This window comes from Cyprinodon tularosa, unplaced genomic scaffold, assembly GCF_016077235.1.
Source record: "Cyprinodon tularosa strain WSP-4 unplaced genomic scaffold, ASM1607723v1 ctg323, whole genome shotgun sequence".
Classification (NCBI taxonomy): Eukaryota; Metazoa; Chordata; class Actinopteri; order Cyprinodontiformes; family Cyprinodontidae; genus Cyprinodon; species Cyprinodon tularosa.
In genome coordinates, this window is record NW_024039034.1 from 507,680 (window position 1) to 529,389 (window position 21,710).

Genomic DNA, 21,710 nt, shown 5'->3' on the forward strand with positions numbered 1-21,710 from the left:
AAAGGGGCCGCACACCCCTCCATGTGCTCAACAGAGGTAGCATGACAAGCATTAGGCACCATGCTGAGATCCACAGACCCCTTGTGAGACCATATGCTGGTGCGGTTGGTCCTGGGTTCCTCCCAATGCAGGACAATGCTAGACCTCATGGCTGCAGTGTGTCAGCTGTTCTGGCAAGATGAAGACATTGAAGCTATGGACTGGCCTGTCGCTCCCCAGACCTAAATCCAATTGGGCACATCTGGGACATCATGTCTAGATCCACAAACATGAAGTTGCACCAGACTGTCCAGAAGTTAGCGGATACTTTAGTCCAGGTCTGGAAAGAGATCGCTCCGGAGACCATCTGCTAACTGATCAGGAGCATGCAAAGGTATTGCAGTGAGGTCTCAGGCACATGGAGGCCGAAGACAATACTGAGCCTCATTTGATCTGGTTTAAGGACATCACATCAAAGTTGGATCAGCATGTAGTGCATATTACCACTTTAAATGTGTCTCCAAATCCAGGCCTTCATTGGTTAACACAGTTGATCTCCATTGATTTTTGTTGTCAGCTCATACTACTTTATATAAAACAAGGTATTCAATGAGAACAGGTCATTCATTCAGATCTAGGATGTTGTTTGAAACATCCCTTTATTTTTTAAGCAGTGTAAAATGGTGAACATTATTTTTTATAAAGCCGTTTTTATTGCTGTTTATTATCAAAAGTTATATACAATAAAAAAAGACTTAACTACAGATACAAAGATGACGTAACAATTCACGATCCTACAACAGTAAAACTTTACACGTTGTTCTGATTATTCACTACAGCCACTTTATCACAGCATCATCCAAACAAAATCAACTTTTTTCATGATACAAACAGAACAACTTAGACCCATTTGTTTCAAAATCAACTCAAACACTGTTGTGATTTCCTGTTTTAGTCCAACAGCAGATCTTCCCATGTTTCATATGGGTGTGTGTGCGTGTTGGGAGGACGAGGGAGAGGCCGCGGCATTAGAGGAGGACAGTGAGGGGGGAGGCGGCAGGGGAGTGCCGGAAGAGGAGGAAGAGTTGGAGGCTGACGATGCGGAGGCAGCAGCAGCAGCTGATGAAGACGTCTCATTCATGCTGCTGTGAGTGATGAAGCGCAGACGAAGCTTCATCGCTGGGCAAAGAGTCATGATGATTTTCTCTACCTGGACGGAAAGTGAGGAAGATGGAGATGAGTTGTTTGAATCTAACCTCTTTATTCTATACTCTGATGTAAATTAGAACAGGAGACAAAAAGCCCAGAGTTTACCTCCTCCTAGCTAACTGAAAAAAGCATTTTTTTTTAAATAATGGAAGACTTATTTAGTCCTAAAGCCCAATGATACCCTCAGTGTTTAAAGAACAAACGGAAACATCCTCACCTGCTCCTTCACACTGTCCCCAGTGTACATGTATTTGATGTGATAGAGAAAATCACAGATGGGGTCCATGTAGCTGAGATGTTGGCAGTGCTGGTCGACGGCCTGCAGCATCTCATAGAATGCCACCCCAATCTGAAACACAAACGGATTCACATGAGTATGAAACTCTAAATGAGAATGATCCTATTAAGGTACATATTAGCCATTTATAGTGTGGAATCATACCTCCAGCATGCATCTCGTCCTCTCTTGCTGAAAGCGCTGTAGGAACGGCCCCACCAGGTGATACACATAGAGTAACTGGAACTCTGTCTGGACGATGGGCTTCAGGGTCTCTGACAGGAATCTGCACAAACAGAAGTGCTGCATCAAATGTGACCAAGGACAGGATACCAGATGATGGAAGAGAGGGTAGGAACATTACTTGGGGATAAGAGAGAGCTGTCCGATGGATGAGTGGTGCCAGACGGCGTGGGTCAAGGCCAGCACGTAGCTGCAGTTCATTTCGCTGTAGCTTTGGTGGCAGGCAGTGAAGTCCAGCAGGGCAAAGGGATACCCCGCCCACTCAGTCTCTGATGTCAGAGCCGGAGAGCTGAGCACAGAGACGATGCGGTCATGGAGAACGATCCAGTAGGGTTCCTGCAGAAATGGAAGTTTTAAAGACTTGTTTGATTAAGGGAAGCGTAAATGACGATTTATCTTTGCCGGGTTTTTCTTACAGGGAGCGCAGTGATCACCAGTCCAATGGCATTCATCCAAGCTGTGATGTTCTCCCTGGGAACCAGAGGTTGACTAAAAGGTGAAAAAGATTTCAATCTCAACCAAACAAGCAATTTTGATGTCGTTTACTAAAGAAGCAGTTGGATGGTTTACAAATGACTGCATTCAATAAGACATATGACTTAATGAAGGACCAATCAGGTTCAATTCTCCATCAATTGAAGCTTTTCTCATCTAAGATAGAATATTGTGTTTTACTGCTTTAAACGCATTTGAAGATATCCTAAAGATTTTTGTCAAGAAAACAAAAGCAGCTCAATCATCCACTACTTACTTTAGATGGAAAATAAACAAAACCTACCCATTACCTTAACCTACATTAGACCAGCTTAGCAAAGTTAGAGCTTACTAGAATAGGTGTCTACTTCCAAAAACTGTCTTTCTATACCTGATCCTAGTTTTCAATGAGCAGACACATTTTATTAAACAGCTGAAGCTCTTTTCCAGCTTTATTTAAAAAAAATATTTTATATTATTGGTACAGAGACTCACTTCTACCTTCTAACCATTTACCTCTATGCCCATCACCTCAGCTGCTTGTTTTATGTATGATAGAAAGAGATTCTGGGGAAATTTCTGTTGGTTTGGGAACAATGAAATCATAAAATTGATGGTTTTAATAGATTTTAGAAGCTGGAGTTAAAAGAGAAAAGAAAAAAGTGTGACATAAATTTAATTGTAAAATCCGATGACCAGAAGAATCTTGAATCTGAACTTCATCCGCAAAATATTTTAACCTTCAATTAATTAGTGCTTTGCCGTTTTATGCAATTTACAGTTGCGTTGTTTAACCTTTAACTAAAATGAAAAATCATAAAACATAATCTAAGATGAAATTCACAATGATTATTGTGTTTTATCTCTTGGCTTTTTACCTCTTCAGTACAACATTGAGCAAAGCATTGCCAACATCTTTTCCCGGTATGGCCAAGGCCATCAGCTCCACGCAGGTGACATGCAGGGCGTGAGCTGCAGGGTTGGGGAACTCATTGAACCTCCAGTCACAGTTTGGGAAGGGTCCGGGCGACTTCCCTGCCATGGGTGGGGGCGAAGGTTAAGGAGGGTTAACATGGAGACGGTGGTTTATTGAAAAAAGCAGCATGAGGGGAAATCCCTGAGACTGGTTTGATCTGGGTTGTAGACAATTCCAACACGTTGGGGCACAATAAAAAAAATTTACTTTTAATTGCTGCTAAAACCTATCAAGGGAGACATACTATTAGGAGTAATGGCTGTATTAGCCAAGCGTCCCAGAGCCCTGTGCACTTTTCCATTAACCTGCATCAGCCTCATCTTGTTATGGTGATGGATCTGTCTGAGGTTATTAAAGGATATTATCCACAAGGCGCCCAATCAGCTTGCAGTAGTAGGTGTCATCCGGTATCCAAACGTTGTCCTCCCTGGGGTTCATGCCAAACTTTAAATAGGTCTCACTCAGACACCATCCTGGGGTTCGGTTGTCCTAAAAAAAACCAAAAGCTTCACGTTTAATCGATGCCATTAATAATAAACAGTAACGTCTGTGTCGCTCTGCCTGCCTTTAGCGAGGAAATGATGGCGTGAACCAGCTTCCTCTTCAGGTTTGTTCTATCTCTCAGATGTCGTTCGTAGTAGTGAAGGGTGTTGTACAGGTACGTCACGGGGCGGTCTGCACACAGAGAACGTTTGCAAATTAAAACACGGTTTCATTGAAATACTACAATGTCTCACTGATCTTCCCCCAGCAGCCAGGCGGTCTCCCTCACCGTGGAACTTGTACAGCCCGCCCAGGTGATCGAGCAGCGTTTCCAGGGACTTGGAGACGGGGAGGAGCTCCAGGAAGCGGTGGATGACGATGTCGAAGACGGGCAGGAAGCGCAGACAAACGTTACCAAAGTAGATGGGCAGGTACTGAGGCTGCAGCTGCAAGGGGGGGCTCACTTGTTCCGCAAGACCCTCAAAGTATAATTTCTCGGGGTATTTCTAATTTTAAAAAAAGACAAAGGAAACAATAAGTTGTTCAACATCCATTTGCTGTTGACATAATCTTAGGTTTTAGCTCCATCTTTTATCTTCTCCACATTTAATAAATAAAAACTAGTTTTTTTAGACTGATTTCTCAGTCTGTGTTTTTAAATGTATGGAAACTAAAGACGGCCAATGATATAATTTGTCTTTTTTCACATTTAAAGTCAAAATGTTAATTCTAGCATTTCTTAAGTATAAAGTCACAACATAATATCAGCAGAATAAAATGAAAAAGGCACTACTAGCATAACAATCCTCTGTGTTTGTTAAGCAGATAATGTTTACGTTTCTCCTTGTAATATATAATCATTATTATTGCTTTTTTTTCTTGTAATAATATGACTTTATTGTCAAATAAAAAAATCCACTTTGCATGGCCCATTGGAGTCATCTGCAGGTTTCAATGTTTCAATTAAAAGTTTAACTTTAAAACCTTTTTATTTACCTTTATGATTTCCACTGATTTGAATCACAAACAAACAGTGTAATAGTAACATAGAATCTTTATACTATGCAGCATGAGTTAATATAACAAGTAAAACTGGAGGCTGGCTGCATAGGAGGATGGAGATACAGCAGGATGCATGAACAGATTAAAGCTTTGGAAAACTGTTAGAGAATGGGATAAATTCAGACTTTTTTTTTTTTTCAAACCTGAATTATTTCCAGATTTAGCATTTTGATGAAAAATAATTATTATTAAAAAACAAATGTAAGCAGAAACCTTGTGGTAGTTCATGTGTTTGTTATGCCAGTCGCTCTGCAGCCAGTGCTCGGGAGCGTTCTCCTTCACAAAATCATTGACTCGGTTCCTGAAGTCATTCGGCTTCAACAGAAGGAGCTGGATTATGAAGTAGCAAACCTGAGCCTCGTTCCCCTCGTGGCTTCGCATTGCCTAAAAAAGAACAATAAACAGTGAACTTAAGAAGGGAAAGCTTGCATAAAAAAATGCTACATTTCTCTATATCTTCTCACCAGACACAGGATCAGTCTGTCCAGGGTGACTATGTTATACTTCCAGACCATGTCATTTAGGATTTCAATGCACTTGTTGAGCTGCTGTCCCCCAGCTGAAGTCGAGAACTCATAGACGAGGAAGTCTGCAAATGTCCGCACATGTGCCACCAGCGCACGAGCTCCTATGCGCTCCAAAACCCTGACGTGAAGGAAAAAAAAACATGTAATGATTTAGTTAATGAGATCAGGTGCTTTCTTCACACAAACAGCGCCTTCAAACCTGAATCCAATCTGGTTTATGCGATCCGTCTCCAAAAGCATCTTCCATAGCAGACACAAGAACAGGGGAGGCGAGCCTTGCATGGAGAAGTGGGTGATGATGTCATTCTCGTTGGCCATTGACTTCCACTTCCTGTATTCCTCCTCCACGTTCTTCTTCAGGTTGAAGCGGGACTCCTGAGGAACATTGTTCTGCTTGAAGAAAGCCTGGAGGACAGACAAGGTGTTATTTAGCATGAATTGATGGTTTAATCAACGCAGTGGCAGCAGAGTGATGGTTTCCCACCTGCAGAGGAGCTGGGAAGCAGGACAGAGTGTGTGACGCCCAGTTGTGAGGCGTAAAACTCATAATGGTCTGGAGGATGTCTTTACACCAGGTGCCCTGAATGGAGTCTGAGCCTGTGAAAAAATCTACAGGGATATAGACCAGTTTAAAAAACATGTCACCATAAAGAACCCAAAGCAAATAGACTGGAGCGTACCGGTCACATGTGTGGCTCTGGCCAGTGTGAGAATCAAAGCTCGGTTTAGCTCCTCGGACTCGGCAGACAGAACCGTCTTCGGGTCGTTGAGGAAGCGGGTGAACTGGGGCTGCACCTCTGAACTCCCCAAAGCTGTGATCAAGCGTAAAGCAGTGCTCTCAACACTGAGGGAACAGACACAACATTTCAACAAAGTTAATGGTAAAAAAAAGCAAACTTTTGTTTATTTGGGGCTTTTTTTAACGAAGAATTGCAGATTACCATCATAATGCAAAAATAGATTAAGTCTTTTCCACAACAAAGTAAACTAGCATATAGTAACTAGGGATGGGGATCGTTAATATTTATTGATATCGATACCTTTATCGATACTCCTTATCGATCCGAGTCTTTATCGATACCACTATCGATACTTTTCTGTTATTTGGTGGAAAGACGATGCAACAAATTTTTTTTAACAGAACTGGTATTGCTTTTATTGCTTAACAAGTTAGCATAACAAAAACGTTTCTAGCCTTCAATAAACATGGCTAATGTAATAGGCCACTTTGAAATGACATAAAACTAACTAGAATATATTTTCACAATTGTTGGTTAATGTATTGTCTACTGTCACTTTTCATCATGTTTTTAGTGATTAGGAGAATATTTAACAAATAAATAATTGTATTTTAAATTAAATGTAATTTTTAATAAATGTTGGCATCAGTAGTTTAATTATATATAGAGCAATATAAAACTGTATTACTCATGTTTCTCGCCAAAAACAAAATTTCCCGTTTTCTTTACGTTACACTTGAACGCATCATGATAACCTAAATGTCGTTTTAATGAGCCAATCTGAACACATCATCACGCAGCACGTCTGAAACTTTATTTACTTTTCAAGCTAACTAGCTTGTATGCTGCCGATTACAACACGGATTTCACAATTACTATTTTTAACTGACCGGACAAGCTACAAAGTCTGTGTGCGCGCTGACCAGTGGTACTCTGAGTGGATGATTAAGACGGGCCCGACTGTGGTGCGGCGGGGCAGCAGCAGGAGGAGGAGGAGTCTTTTCCGTTCAGCCATTCTCGAGTCGCGAGCAAAGTTAAGTGCCAGACTTCACTTGTTTTACTTTTAATATCTGTTTGCTTACAATTTCATTCCAAAACATTGGTGGACATGCTGCAGTGATTGGATTGATTAGATTTAAATGCTGTGACGCAACTCGAGGGACACACAATTATGTTACAGGACCTCCGGGAGAAAAAAAAAAACGACCAGACTCGATAGCGGTATCGATAAGCCCAAACGTTATTGATTTTCGGGTTTTGAAAAAAGTGGAACCGGGTTTCGATCCCCATCCCTAATAGTAACATGTTTTAGAAACTCAATTCACTAAATTAAATGGATAATATAGATCAATTTCGACTGATGGATTTTAGCCTTTTTTTCCTTTTATTAATGGAGAGTGCTTAAGGCTCACAGTGATTTCTAAAGATTAAAATATAATAGACTGATGAAGAAACATTTTATAACAGAAATGTGGACTTAATGCTGTTTTTTTTAGGTTTTTCACAGAACCAGAATGCATTTTCAAGTTAACTGAGTTATATGTATATATATATTTCAAGTTATATGTTATAATCCATCTAAAAGACTTGGAACCCTTTTTTTTTTCCTCCACACAACTTATATACCAACCACATTGTTACTCCTCTTAAACCAAATATTTGCTGTTACCATGGCAACGTTAATGATCAACAGTACTGACTATAAGGTGATTTTATGATCCAAGAACTCAACTAGAACAAGTTCTTTATTATCCTTTATGGCTGCCACTTTTTCATTCAACCATCTTAGTGTTTTATATTATAAAATGGCTCACTTCTTAGAAAAACAAACCGGCAGGTAGAAAAATATCGTATTTTTCCATGTATTAGATTTTATAATATATTAAAGTACTGAGGTTACCACAGATGCAGTTGGTTCTGATTGGTCTGGGGCACTGCAGCTAGGCTGTGTAGGTGACTTAGCAGCTGAACCCTGTAGTGCGGCTGGATGTGATGCATCCTGTAGCTGAACATCTCCAGTAACGTATGAAGGATTCCCCATGCGTGAGATTTAAACACATTTGGAAGCAACTGACCTGAAAAGATAAATTTCATTGTTTATTTTTGCTCACTGATATTTATTTCTGATCAAACTGCAACATTTTCACCTTAAAAGCTTCACTTAGCAGCTAAAAAGTTTTTTCCACCTAAATGACAATGCTAATAAGTAATAACATGATTGTTGCCACCACCATGTTTAAACATGAAGTTTGTCAATATTTAGCAGATTATGCAATACTTTGTTTTAAAATGCAACATTAAACATTAATTTTGTGGATGAAAAGTGAAAATGGAAAAAGTTTAATTAATTTCATTAATTACATAATCTAGCAGAGCTCCTTAAATTTTAAACAAAGTAAATATTTACTTATAAATCCCTTGATGCCCAACGATTCGATCTCCATGTAGACCAAAAGCCTGCTGTATGTTTCCACAAGCGCCGGCGCCAGGGCGAGGCTGGACTTGGCGTGGGCCAGTTTGATCACACGTGTGGCGATGCTGTGGATCAGGCTGCAGACAGACAGGCATACATGCAAGTTAAAGAAAAACAAATCAAACCCACGGTTTGCTTATTTGTTTTTCTACTACCTCATTTTAGCATGCACAGTGAGCGAGTCCAGCAAGTTCATGGGCAGCGGTGTGACCGATCCGGACGCCATGCAGCTGGTGCCAGGCAGGTTGATCCTCATGGATCCGTTTCCATAAATGGTCTCCACCAGGACGCCCATTGGCAGCGAGAAGCAGTCAGAGTTGGTGCTGTATGCGTTACACAGCAAGGCGATCTTATAATCTGACATTCCCAGGGTTTTGTTCCGTACCGACTGCTGGAGAAACCTAAGATGATTAAAATTAGGAAACTGATGGTCAACTAAGGCACACATTGATGTTTAGGGGCTTCATATGTTAACTATACATACTCATGGTGCAGCTTGAGTGAGTACGGGATGTCGATCTGCTTTTTGGAGTTGTCGTTCTGAGCTTTACGGTTCAGGTGGATCCAGATGCAGGTCATGGCAAAGGAATGGGTTGACTGAGGCTTGCTAATGTCAGGAACTGGTATACACTAAAAATAAAAATAAAAAACAGCACTAAAGATACTGTGAAGCTCTGCTGTTATCTACATAAAACTACCATGAAATAAATTAAGAGTTAAATCTAGTTCTTGAGCCAAAGAAAGGCAAATGAAAGAGTGCTTGACTTTAATTTACCTCTTTTTCTGGATAAAGCAGGTCAAACAGCTTCATGACCGGCAAGAAGTCAGCAAGGGCGTTCTTCTGAATGCTGCCGGATATGAACTGCAGCAGGACCCACATCAGGTGATCCCTTCCTTTAATAAGGCCTCTGCCTGCAAGCTGGGAAAAGAGAATAACTAAGGAGGAGGATATAAAATAGGGATGGGACGATTTATGAAAACCGTCCGAACCGTTCGGTTCGACTGTCTCGGTTCAGTTCACGTGTGTTGCGTTCGGTTCATGCGCTGCTCCTTTTTCTCATAGGCGAAGCGATTACACTCCCGAGCAGAAGGTGGCGGTACTGCGACCAAAGCCAACTACCAGTAGTAAACAAGAAGAAGAAGAAGCGAAGCAGCGTAGCCGGGTGTAGCAGGGAAAAATATCAGTTGTTGTGGAGAATTGTGAGGGTATGGCGAGTGGGAAAGAACAGGAGTTGGAAGACGCGCCAGCAGCACTTTATAGGTCTGCTGTATGGGAGCGCTATGCATTTAGACTGACTTATGATGACGGCGGAAAGAAAGTTGTGGATAAAAGTGCAACAGTGTGTGAGCATTGTGCAACACGTTTTGTTTATGCTAACAGCAACATGACCAACATGTCATGCTAACCCCGGAATCCCTCATACTCTGTCAGCAACCCCCGCTCCGCCCCACTGCGCTCCAGACCGGCTGCTGCACAAAGCAAAGCCTACAGCCTCCACTGTGGCTCCCCTCTCTCTTCCTTGGAGATGGTAGAGAGCGTGCGCGAGATGATTAATCCATTATTTTTGGGGGGATTTTTCAATTAATTCCATAAATTTTTATGGGATTTCAGTGTAACAATCAACATGTATCGAACCAAACCGAAAACCGTGACCAGAAACCGTGAATCGAACCGAACCGTGGATTTTGTGAACCGTTCCACCCCTAATATAAAAAAACTAGAATGTATTTTCTAATCCATGTCATTTAGCCTTTTTAAGTAATTAAACAATTTGATAAAACAAAAAATGACAGTAGGCTGATTGAGCTTTAGTTTAAAGTCCTCCCTCTATGATGTATTCTGTAACTTGGTTCCCAAATATTTTTCTGATTGTTTTTTTCATTATTTTGCCCTTTAAAAAAAAAAAGAAATTTCAACTAGCATTTCTCTGGCTTACTACTCAACAATAACGAGGCTCTAATAACACCGGCTACACTAAGGAATGCAAGAATACAATCGTAAATTATTGAGATCATTTCAATGTATCATGATAAATAATTGCTTTGTTTATCATAATAGACCTGAAATCAATTTATAAAAAATGATGACACTGACTTAGACTGGATGACCCAGCAGTAAATACAGGTGCTGGTCATAAAATTAGAATATCATGAAAAAGTAGATTGATTTCAGTAATTCCATTTAAAAAGTGAAACTTGTATATTATATTCATACATTACATACAAACTCATATATTTCAGATGTTTATTTTGTTTAATTTTGATGATTACAAATGACAACAAATGAAAATCTCAAATTCATCATATCAGAAAATTAGAATATTGTGAAAAGGTTCAAAATTGATGGCCCCTGGTGCCACACTCTAATCAGCTAATTAACTCAAACCACCTGCAAAAGCCTTTAAATGGTCTTTCAGTCTAGTTCTATAGGCTACACAATCATGGGGAAGACTGCTGACTTGACAGTTGTCCAAAAGACGACCATCGACACCTTGCACAAGGAGGGCAAGACACAAAAGGTCATCGCTAAAGAGGCTGGCTGTTCACAGAGCTCAGTGTCCAAGCACATTAATAGAGAGGCGAAGGGAAGGAAAAGATGTGGTCGAAAAAAGTGTACAAGCAAGAGAGATAACCGCACCCTGGAGAGGATTGTGAAACAAAACCCATTCAAAAATGTGGGGGAGATTCACAAAGAGTGGACTGCAGCTGGAGTGAGTGCTTCAAGAACCACCACACACAGACGTATGAAAGACATGGGTTTCTGCTGTCGCATTCCTTGTGTCAAGCCACTCTTGAACCACAGACAGCGTCAGAAGCGTCTTGCCTGGGCTAAAGAGAAACAGGACTGGACTGCTGGTGAGTGGTCCAAAGTCATGTTCTCTGATGAAAGTAAATTTTGCATTTCCTTTGGAAATCAAGGTCCCAGAGTCTGGAGGAAAAGAAGAGAGGCACTTCATCCACGTTGCTTGAAGTCCAGTGTAAAGTTTCCACAGTCAGTGATGGTTTGGGGTGCCATGTCATCTGCTGGTGTTGGTCCATTGTGTTTTCTGAGGTCCAGGGTCAACGCAGCCACATACCAGGAAGTTTTAGAGCACTTCATGCTTCCTGCAGCTGACCAACTTTTTGGAGATGCAGATTTCATTTTCCAACAGGACTTGGCACCTGCACACAGTGCCAAAGCTACCAGTACCTGGTTGAAGGACCATGGTATCCCTGTTCTTAATTGGCCAGCAAACTCTCCTGACCTTAACCCCATAGAAAATCTATGGGGTATTGTGAAGAAGAAGATGCAATACACCAGACCCAACAATTCAGAAGAGCTAAAAGCCACTATTAGAGCAACCTGGGCTATCATAACACCTGAGCAGTGCCACAGACTGATCGACTCCATGCCACGCCGCATTGCTGCAGTAATACAGGCCAAAGGAGGCCCAACTAAATACTGAGTGCTGTACATGCTCATACTTTTCATGTTCATACTTTTCAGTTGGCCAACATTTCTATAAATCCTTTGTTTTTATTGGTCTTCAGTAATATTCTAATTTTCTGATATGATGAATTTGAGATTTTCATTTGTTGTCATTTGTAATCATCAAAATTAAACAAAATAAACATCTGAAATATATGAGTTTGTATGTAATGTATGAATATAATATACAAGTTTCACTTTTTAAATGGAATTACTGAAATCAATCTACTTTTTCATGATATTCTAATTTTATGACCAGCACCTGTATAATCTCAGACAATCTTTTTGTTTGGATTCTAAATGAGAGCCAGAAGTTTGTAAAACTGTTCATAGGTAGAAATATTTCTCTCCTCAGTGATAAATCAAATATAGACATACAGTTAAAAAAAGGTTATTCTATTACTCTTTTTTAATGAAGGTTGAATTATTTTATGATTCAGTAATTGATCAATCATATCAATTAAATCGTAAATAACAGATTGTTGAAACAATACCCAACTAATCTTGAAATCAAATAATTTGAGAACCCATACAGAGCAGTGATTTAGCAAAAACATTAGACAAATTAACAAAAATAGATCTACACATTTTGCACTCATGAGGAAAAAATAAATAAAATCCACAATCTCCTGCAGCAGTATAGCTAGAACTTTCTTCTGTCAGATTATTCAATAAAATAAAATAAAAAAGAGTCAATAAATGTATCAATTCACAAAATAATCCTCATTTAAAGCACTAACCAAAATAAATTTCAAATTTTTTCCTCACTTTTCATGACTTATAAAAATAATAAAATAAAACTGAACTGGACAGATCTCCTCATAAGACATGAAAACCATAAGCTTTAGAAATCAAGTAATCAGTAACGGCAAAGGTTCACTGTTTTTTGTTGAGAAATCAATTTATATTTGCAGTAATGAAGACACGTTCAGCAACGTTGGATGTCTTACCTTCTGATGTAAAGAAAGCACCATGTGAGGGAAGCTCGCAAACTGAAACAGCACAAAGAAGATGAGCTGGGAGGAGAGGTGCTGCCACAGTAACTGGCTGGTCCCTCCGATGTCGGCGTCGAAATGTTCCTCCGTCTCTGAGCGCTCCATGGCGTACACCACCAGGTCCACCAGCTGCTCCTCCAGCACCGGGCATCGCTGCTTCTGCTGCAAGGCGAGGAGTGGAGCGTTAAAGGGCGAAGGACCACGTCAGCAAGGGCACAAGAATAATGGTCCAACTGCACTAACGTTTGACATGCCACAGCCATTATCGAACACACGGATGTACGAAATACATATCTGTCCCTCTCATGCAGGACCCATATCTCATCGGGGTTAAACTGTAGCTCCATTGTGGCGCACAGCTTCTTTCATCCCCAACTTTGTTCTTGAAAGCTAAACTAAATTCCCATGTCAGTATTAGTGCACAGATACATCATCATATTTTGACTGTTCTGTACGGCATAAACAAAAAGAAACTGACCTGCTTAGCTACTATGGGATGATTTCTGCACAATTAATCATTATTTAAAAGCCCAACGGTAAAACTAATGTTTGATACAAGCACACTTAAATGATCCTGCATGAAAATACTGACTTTTATTTTTGAACATAGAGTTATATATGAAAATTATATTTTATAATATTATTTGGGGTATATGGATAATTTAGAGAAAAGGTGGGAAAGATTTGAACTAAAGAGTAAAAACAGGAAAGAAGAATTATAAAAAGAACAGGGATTACTGGGGCAGAGAGGAAGACGGATAGAGGGACGTTAAAGCCCCAAACTGAGAATCAGTTTATGCATAACATCTACAAAACACATTTGACCCCTACAGTTAAACAAAATATATCTAAAGCTGCAGATATTTTCTTTTATTTTTTTTTTAAAGAGCTTTTAATTGGCAGTTTTTAAATCAGTTTTTTCTTTATTTGCTACACTGGTTTATTCTTTTTTTTTTTCGTTTAATTAAAACATATCTCAGTTGGGCTCCTATTCAAGTCATTTTTAAAGTCTTGTTTAATTGGAAAACACAGAATAAATTAATGCTTTTAAATATTAGTGAAGAGCTTAGAGCGTTGAGGGTGGCTGGTTCACAGAGCTTTAAGCAGGTAGATAAGATGTGTTTCCCATGTAAGTATTGATAACACAGAATTAAGGAAATTGGCGGATCCCTACATGGCATCAACAAAGGATTTTTTATTAAAATTATCCAGATTAGGATATCCTACAAGTTACCTTTGCTTACTTTCAGTAAGTTTTTGGACTCATTTAACCTTTTTTTCTGGTTTTGATATTACTATAATACGGTTAGTACTTAGTACGGCCCCTAAATGTTGCAGCATAAAGTTTAGAAGTAATGAAACTGTAGTATTGGCCTTCACAAGAAGAGGAGCCATCCAAAACAATTTCTCAGTTTTCAAGGAAAATCTGAATTCACATCCTCCTGACAGAGTAGAAGGAGCAAACATCTGGAGGTGGAAGTTCTTACTCAACTCAAAGTTTGGTTTGAACAGCACAGCACAACAAAACACAGCACAGCACAGCAACCAGTCAGAAAGGTGCAACACGCTCTTGCATGCAGCCAGAGGAGGAAGAGGGGAGATTTGGAGGAAGAGGAGGAGGCTGTCCTTAGCTGTCTCACAAACTTTTTTGTTGTTTTTTTACTTCTGATCCAGCTGTTGGTACAACCTCCCTTCATGCTCACAAAAGGAGAAGAGAAAGCAACAAAGGGACAGAGAAAAAGGAGGTGCAGCTTCTGTGGATATGCTGAAAATCACCCACATTATTACTCTAGATTAAAAGCTCTATCATCTCAATCACTGAACATCTTAAAGAGCTGATAAACAACAACAACCCATCAAATCCACTGAATTAAACCAGAGCAAAGCTGCTACAACAGTTTGATCGACATTCATTGGTCACAGACAAATGTGTCTGATCAGCTATTTGATTTGACCTTCAAACCACCTGTACATCTAACATCCTACTGTATCATGCCTCCTGGTCACAAGCCTCCACACAGACGCATAACAGGCTCCAAACAGCCTGTCCCCTTTGTTTAGAGCATATTATTACATTGTTGTACCGTCGGTCAAAGATCAGCCAAATAGCAACAAGCATTCAATCCCTGACCTCTGTAACAAAAACAACCAAATACTTCAAAGTAACTGAAATGCTGAATTTTTCTTCCCCTGCCTTAAAAGCTCTACAACAAACTAGTCAAGTGGAAAGGTTTATTCAAACAATTCCTTGCTTTTTATTGGGGCAACTATACCATGGTTTGGGGCGACTTCTTTTAGCATCTTGCAGTCCGCTTTTAGAGTTATCTCACTTGTACGACCAGATCTGTGAGGTTATTTTACATGCCCTCCTCTTCTAGACTGTTGTACATTAAAGTAATCGATTTTAAGAGACATTTTAAGTTGCTAAAATCTAAAAGAGAATTTTTCACTCAAAATGAAATGTTAAAACCAGTTTAAACTCTGGGAATCTAGATACTTTCTATATTTTAACAGAGCCAACTTCCTGCTACTCCTCTCACCTTAACATAGTTTTAGATCCATCTCTGCTTCCTCTTTGTCTTCTTATATAATCAGGTTTAGTCTCTGTCTAAAGGTCACAACCACAGCGGCTATTTATTACCATCTGCAAGCTTGTAGGAATCTATTACATGTTAACAGATGCAGAAATCAGACAGAAGATAAGTCCTAAGTGTTGAGGTTTTGAAAACCAGTTTTGCCCAGGTTGGCATGACAAAGAAACGGCACACAAGGACCTTGCTGACGACAAGCAAGCACCAGACTACATCCACACATGCAGTGCAACAGCACCTGAAATGTCAACAGCAGGGTTTCAAGTCGAAAATAAGAAATATCAAGCTTGTTATCTGGAAGTAAGTGTGCAAATGTCTGACCGAGGATAACCTAGAGATTTCTATAAGAGATAAGCAGGATCTAGACAGGGTTGAAACTGAAAATCTTACCATTATTATTATTGTTTTTGGATATAAAGGGATATCCCAAAAGCTGTATAATGAACATTAACAAGAAACTCGAGAAAAAATGCATTAAGGAGCGCAAACTGAATGAGACGGAGTTACTGTTTCTATGGGGAATGACACACATTTAAAAAAAACTTTATTTATATAAATTGTATACAAGTATAGATATATAAAGAAGTGAGAATCTAATTCTCTAGAAAAACAAAGTTGGTAGAGACTTAGCGGCTTGCAGCTGGAGAGCTGAATACCTCGGCTTGCCAGAAGACGTTAGAAATCAGATAAAAATGAATATTTTACTCTTATCTTTTGTTGGTCTATTGCAAAGATCCTCCTCTAATTACCTATAGGTTACTGGCTATAATAAAAAAAAAAATTTCACATTTGAGGGAATATGAACACGGCCTAGAAGTGGAATCATCCTTTTGCTGTTTCAACACTTAACCCTTCTGCGTCCATTTCAAGCACTGTTGCATTTCTGATTTGCTCAATTAGACTTTCTTTCTTTATCCACCCTTTTTTGTCACCTCTAGCACACATTTGTGCCTTAAAAAATAAACAAACAAAATGAAGCATCTGGAGAGCTGGTTAGTTGGCAGGTCGTGTAACCAGACGAGGAACAACGACATACCTGGGCAATGTTCAGAGTCTAGAGAGCGCATGGCAGAGAGACAGACAAACACGGGAGACAACCAGAGGACAAAAAGAGAGATAAACGGGAAGGAAACCAAGTAAACAAATAGGACAGGGAAGGGGGAGAGACAGAGAGAAAGTGGTGACTAAGGAGCTACAAGAAGGATGTTCACGGTTCGTTCAGCACAGTTAACTCAGCCGCTTCACATTTACAGACAGGTTCTTGTTGACTGAATCTCAATGGAGACCTGCATGCTGCATTAATCATAGATTGCTGTCGTTTCCACACTGTTTGGGCAGAGTGAGGAATGAACCTGAGTGATCTGGGCTGAACTGAAACCAGATGAACCCAACCAGGAATAACCGACATTAAGTGCATTATGGGACAAGCTCAGAGCGTTGCATTATGTGGCTTTCAACAGCTGTATGGGGAGGGTAATACAAGAAAAAAATGGGAAGACAAGCAAAGATAAAAATGACCAAAGACAGATGGAGAAAGAGATTAAGAAGAAATAAACACATTTGCTGGAATGTAAAAAAGAAATAAACAGAATAAACAGAAATAAATTGATATTGAACAAAAAAAAATGAAAAAAGGGAATAACGTGGAAGTAAAGGAAAATATGGAGAGACTGTTTTACCTGTTTGTTGAGTCCCAACATGTTGCACACCATCTCTCTGGAGTACGGCTGCTCGAGCACATAGCGGAGCAACCCTGTCTGAGGCTCAAACAGGTCCTACACAACATAAAGAGAGGCTTTCTTCAGAAAAAGCAAAACAGAATACCCTTTGATTTAAAAAGACAGGAACCTGCAAAAGAATCAAAATCCCCTTTTTTAATTCAAAATTCTGGACTATGACCTCAAATCCCACAAAAATGGGCAAATGTGAAAAATGTCCAGGGGTATGAATACTTTTGTACAATGCTCAGGTGTTGTGTATATTGCCGTTACTTTGTCATAAGGCAGCATGCCCCTCAGAGGGAAGCGAAGCGTTGTGGGGTCTAACTTCCAGGAGTTGCAGATGGCACCGCTGTTATTCACCACCGGTAACAGACTACACCGTCCTGCCGATACACAAGGGCACACAGTTTGAATACTAATCAAAAACTGAAGGAAATGTAATAGAAGAGTAATAATGCAGCTTTATAAGTCGTAACCAGACAATCGCATTGAACAGAGATTCGCCTGAAATCACACCATTAGGTTCAATAAGAAGTAAGGAAGAAATGGATTTAAATAAAAGAAAGATGTTTAACAGAGTATGATATGATGTAAGCAGTAGTTTTAGATAGATAATAGGACTATATAATTTACATTCGGATAAAACAGCAAAGATTTTTCTGCTCTAGATCAGGTTACAGCTTGGCTTCATCCATATTAAAATGGCGTCAAACTTCACACTTAATCCATTGTTTAACTAACAGCAAACACACCTAACTTATCTGATTTATAGATTTATCTTAGGACAATACCAGTTGCAGATTCTCCGCCTTGTTCTCAAACAAGCAGAGGACGATGTGTAGAGGCCGTTTCTTTGCAAATAGTGAACCCAAATAGGGGCTTATTTTGCTGTAAGATTGAATGAGAGGCTGAATTCATTGTGTTTAAATTATAAAGTATTAGTTGTAGAAAAAAAAATCTATGCTAAAGATTTCACACCACTGGTCAGAGGCGTGTCCCCTGCCACACCTTATATTTATACTAAAAAACCAGATAAGATAGCGACCATGAAGGATGGTTTGATGTGACACAATAGCGGCAACAGCCTGCTGTAAGAAAGAGCAGATATTTATTATTCCACTTAGTTTTATCCCTGTTAATCTGGGATTCTATTTATTTAGAATAAACTAAAAATTTTTTTTTACAATTCATAGGCAACAATTTTCTAAAGCAAAACAAAAGATTTTGAGGGTAACTGATGAAAATCTTGCATATTTTAGACCTCATCAGTGCCTTACCGCATATAGAGTTGATTCTGGCTGTCGGTCGAAAACTGTCCACGAAGTCTGAAATCAAACTGCCTAAAAGCTAAAAATGAGAACAAAAACAACATACAAACAAAGGTTATTTATGCCATCACAAATCCCACCCTACTCAAAAGCGGTTTTATAACAGTGCCGCACAATAAATCAAACATATCAATGTATGATATATTCAAAAAACTCAATCAACAAATATTTAAACAGACAATGAAAACAGATTTGTTTCTATCCTAGGTGGAGACTGAGGTCTTTCAACATCTGTGGAGCTATAATGAAGATACATGTGTTGGCTAGTGTAGTCATGTGTTGGGGCAGCTGTCTGATGGTGAGGCCTTCATTAGGAAGCAGAGGAAGCTTTCTGACGGTGGGGTCAGAGAGAAAGATAGTCTCCAAAATAAAGACTGTTCTCGTCTTTCTCTGTCATCCTCTCCAAAATGAGATGCAGCCTCAGCAGCTCATTCAGCAACAGGCTGAGAATGCAGAGCTGCACCACATAAGGACACGGTGGATCATAGACACTAAATGACGCTTAGCAATGGCAATCTAATTATTACTTAATACTCTTTTTAGATTTATTTTTTAACCTGTTCATTTTAGAGTTATGTCTTTTTATTTTTTATTGCAGGACTTTTACTCTTTTGATGCTTTCTATTCTGTTGCACCCTGTAACAAAAGGAAATTTCCTTTTGAGGATTTAAAAAAAGGTCGTTTCTATCTTATTCTAATGCAAACGGATCATTGAATTCCCATTTTGCATGCATATCTGATTTTAAAAGCACCAAAGATGCGGAAGGTCATCAAAGCTATTGAAGGATGAGAAAAATCTGGATTTATTACATTCAACATTTTTAAGGGATTTTCTAACATCCCACAAGTTCAGGCTTTAAAGACACATTTACCCAGTGTGAGAGTTGTCCCTCTGGGTAGAGTTTCCTGATTTCTGTGACAGCAAAGTAGGCTGGCAGCAGGCAGGCATTTCTGTCCAGAATATATTCAACCACCTTTAACAGAAGCAGATATAAAGGTTAAAAGGTGACATGTTTGTGGTGTTTACAAAAATAAAAGCCCTGAAACACGTAAAGATCCAAGTGATTCGAGTACCTCTCTAGCTGCCAGAAGCTGCTGCACAATAGCTGAGCTGACAGTGGTGGGGATGGTCTGGATTTTATCCAGAACAGCTTTCAGCAGATCACGGACACCCTGGATTAAAAAAAATCAACATATAGCCCCCAATGAAGCACTTCAGTTTTAAAAAACTAAAAATAAAAAATATATTAAAAAAATGAGGTAATAGCTCCTTATCGTGGATGCTTTTGTGTGTCAGTGACCTTGTAGTCCACCCCTCCGATGATCTTGCGAATAAGTTTGAAAGTTAAGGCCCACAGTCGAGTCCTTTCCCACTCCAAGCTGTCAGAACTAATCAAGGCAACACACACCATCCTAAAAAAAGACATTTCAGATTAATTACACGCTAATTAAACTGGTAACTAGGAATTACGGGGGACTTTTGCGTGCTGACCTTGGCGGTAACAAACTGGTCTCCACAGCCATGGCCAGACAGTCGTAGAGGAAGGAGATCCTTTTTGGACTGTGCTGACTGTGGATAAACCGCACTATCCATTGCACACACTGCTCATGGGACTCCTGCAGAAAGACAGAGAGCCAGTTAAAGAAGGCTGCTTTTGTGGCTGGATGGTGTTTAAATTTGCACATATAGAGACCTGTGGCAGAGTTCCCCAATACTGTCTGAAGGCTCCAAGACAGCTTATCAGTTTAGTCCTTTCATCCTCTGGAGTATCCATGAACATCCTAAAAAAAAAAAAAAAACTCCGGACTTATAGCATGCACCTTTGAATAACACGTTGCATATTCCTGGGCTGGTCACATATAAAACACTTACTAACTCAATTTAAGCTTTAATAACTAAACTTGTACAGCGGTAAAGTATTAATAACTCTTGAATGTTTTCACATTTTCTCAAGTCACAACCAGAAACTTAAGTGTGCATGTATTTTATTGGTATGTTTTATAATAGACCAAAATGAAGTAGTATTTTAATGAGATGAGGAAAGTTCTTTCTTAAGAAGAGCAATCTCAGAGGTAGGATTTGTGTTTCTTTTGCAGCCTTGCAGCAGATTTCTTAAAGCCTGGAGTAAATGTACACATTTGATAATGGAACCTTGGCTTCTTTTCTTTCAGATCTTCCACAGAGTCTTAACAGACTTAGACTGTGACAGTTACATTTTCTATTAAGAACAGATCAGATTAAATTATTGTTTTCTGTCACAATTACGCACTGCTTTTTCATTAACATAAAGCGCAAATAAAATGCATGAACGTCGTGCAAGAACAAAATCTAAAAAGGTGCATGCAAATTATACATATAGAGAAACGGGTGTCCTACAATTGGAGACTTACCCTGCAAAAGCCTCTTCTATGATCTCAGTTTTCTGAGAAAAGGACAAAAACAAACTTAGAATCACAGCCTTTACCTTTTAGAAAGAAAACAAAACGCTTTACTTGTCCTAAAACCCTTAATCCTGTAGTTTTTTTGGGAAGGAAAATTCCCACCAGTTAATAAATGCGCAAAGACATTGTAGTATTCATGCAATAGCAAATAACTACACAGAAAATGTTTTTATGTTTCCATTTTTAAATCTATATCGAAATCAAGTTTTGCATTTCTTTAAAAGGCTAGCATGAACTGGAATGCTAACAGATGTTAGCTCGTCAGAAATCCCGTAATAAAGAAGCGTTTTACCACAACATCTTCGAAGATGCTCTGGAGCTGCGTTTCCATCGAAAGTGCCATGTCTGTCGCTTTAATTATAAATAATTTTCAGCCAAACATCACAGTGATCAAATTGATTACTCCATTACAGGAGCGCACAGTTATCTGCCAGCTAAAGGCTAACCACTGTGCTACAACTAAAACAATCCGGACGCTTTTGCGGGACGTGCAAAAATTGTTCCGCCTTTTTTATTGTTTGTTTTCTTTGTTTTTGTTTTGTTTTTTCTTTTAAAGTTGTTAAATATTTAACACCTCTTTGACCATATCGATTAATTGAACAGAACTTAAATTACGAAAATTAGTGCTTCCTTTTTTTTTTCTTTTTTTTTTATGTCAAAAACGGATTAAACATTGGCCAGTGGGCACTGGTTCTTCTAGAAACCACTCTTTCTGTTAAGT

General features: G+C 39.3%; 1 protein-coding gene across 3 annotated transcripts; it reads right to left on the reverse strand.

Moving 5' to 3' along the window:
- Window positions 1-684: 684 nt before the first annotated feature.
- On the reverse strand, window positions 685-21,462 carry med23 (mediator complex subunit 23). 3 transcript variants are annotated; one of them, XM_038293271.1, is made up of 31 exons: window positions 21,282-21,462; window positions 20,939-20,970; window positions 20,242-20,329; window positions 20,040-20,164; window positions 19,849-19,960; window positions 19,622-19,720; window positions 19,420-19,521; window positions 18,497-18,566; window positions 17,490-17,602; window positions 17,178-17,273; window positions 16,535-16,552; window positions 12,863-13,069; window positions 9,219-9,362; window positions 8,928-9,073; window positions 8,599-8,844; window positions 8,378-8,520; window positions 7,871-8,045; window positions 5,911-6,074; window positions 5,715-5,839; window positions 5,430-5,635; window positions 5,168-5,348; window positions 4,917-5,087; window positions 3,931-4,147; window positions 3,724-3,833; window positions 3,521-3,647; window positions 3,061-3,226; window positions 2,125-2,179; window positions 1,830-2,044; window positions 1,631-1,751; window positions 1,406-1,537; window positions 685-1,189 (listed from the first exon to the last, which is right to left on the reverse strand). In XM_038293271.1, exons 1-31 carry the CDS (start codon window positions 21,330-21,332, stop codon window positions 959-961), a joined length of 4,188 nt encoding a protein of 1,395 aa, XP_038149199.1. In that variant the 5' UTR covers window positions 21,333-21,462; the 3' UTR covers window positions 685-958. The 3 variants fall into 3 exon arrangements, with proteins under 3 accessions (XP_038149199.1, XP_038149198.1, XP_038149197.1); XM_038293269.1 differs by having other exon boundaries at window positions 959-1,189; window positions 2,125-2,197; window positions 21,282-21,332; XM_038293270.1 differs by lacking the exon at window positions 16,535-16,552 and having other exon boundaries at window positions 2,125-2,197; window positions 21,282-21,461.
- Window positions 21,463-21,710: the final 248 nt, after the last annotated feature.

What these genes read in the sequence shown, in the direction of transcription:
- med23 (XM_038293269.1), bottom strand. Translation starts at nt 21,332, where the DNA reads ATGGCACTTTCGATGGAAACGCAGCTCCAGAGCATCTTCGAAGATGTT. An exon ending in CAGAACCAACTGCATCTGTG is followed by an intron (nt 6,075 to 7,870) that starts GTAACCTCAGTA and finishes CTGTTCCCTCAG; the next exon opens with TGTTGAGAGCACTGCTTTAC. An exon ending in CCATCATTTCCTCGCTAAAG is followed by an intron (nt 3,648 to 3,723) that starts GCAGGCAGAGCG and finishes GGTTTTTTTTAG; the next exon opens with GACAACCGAACCCCAGGATG.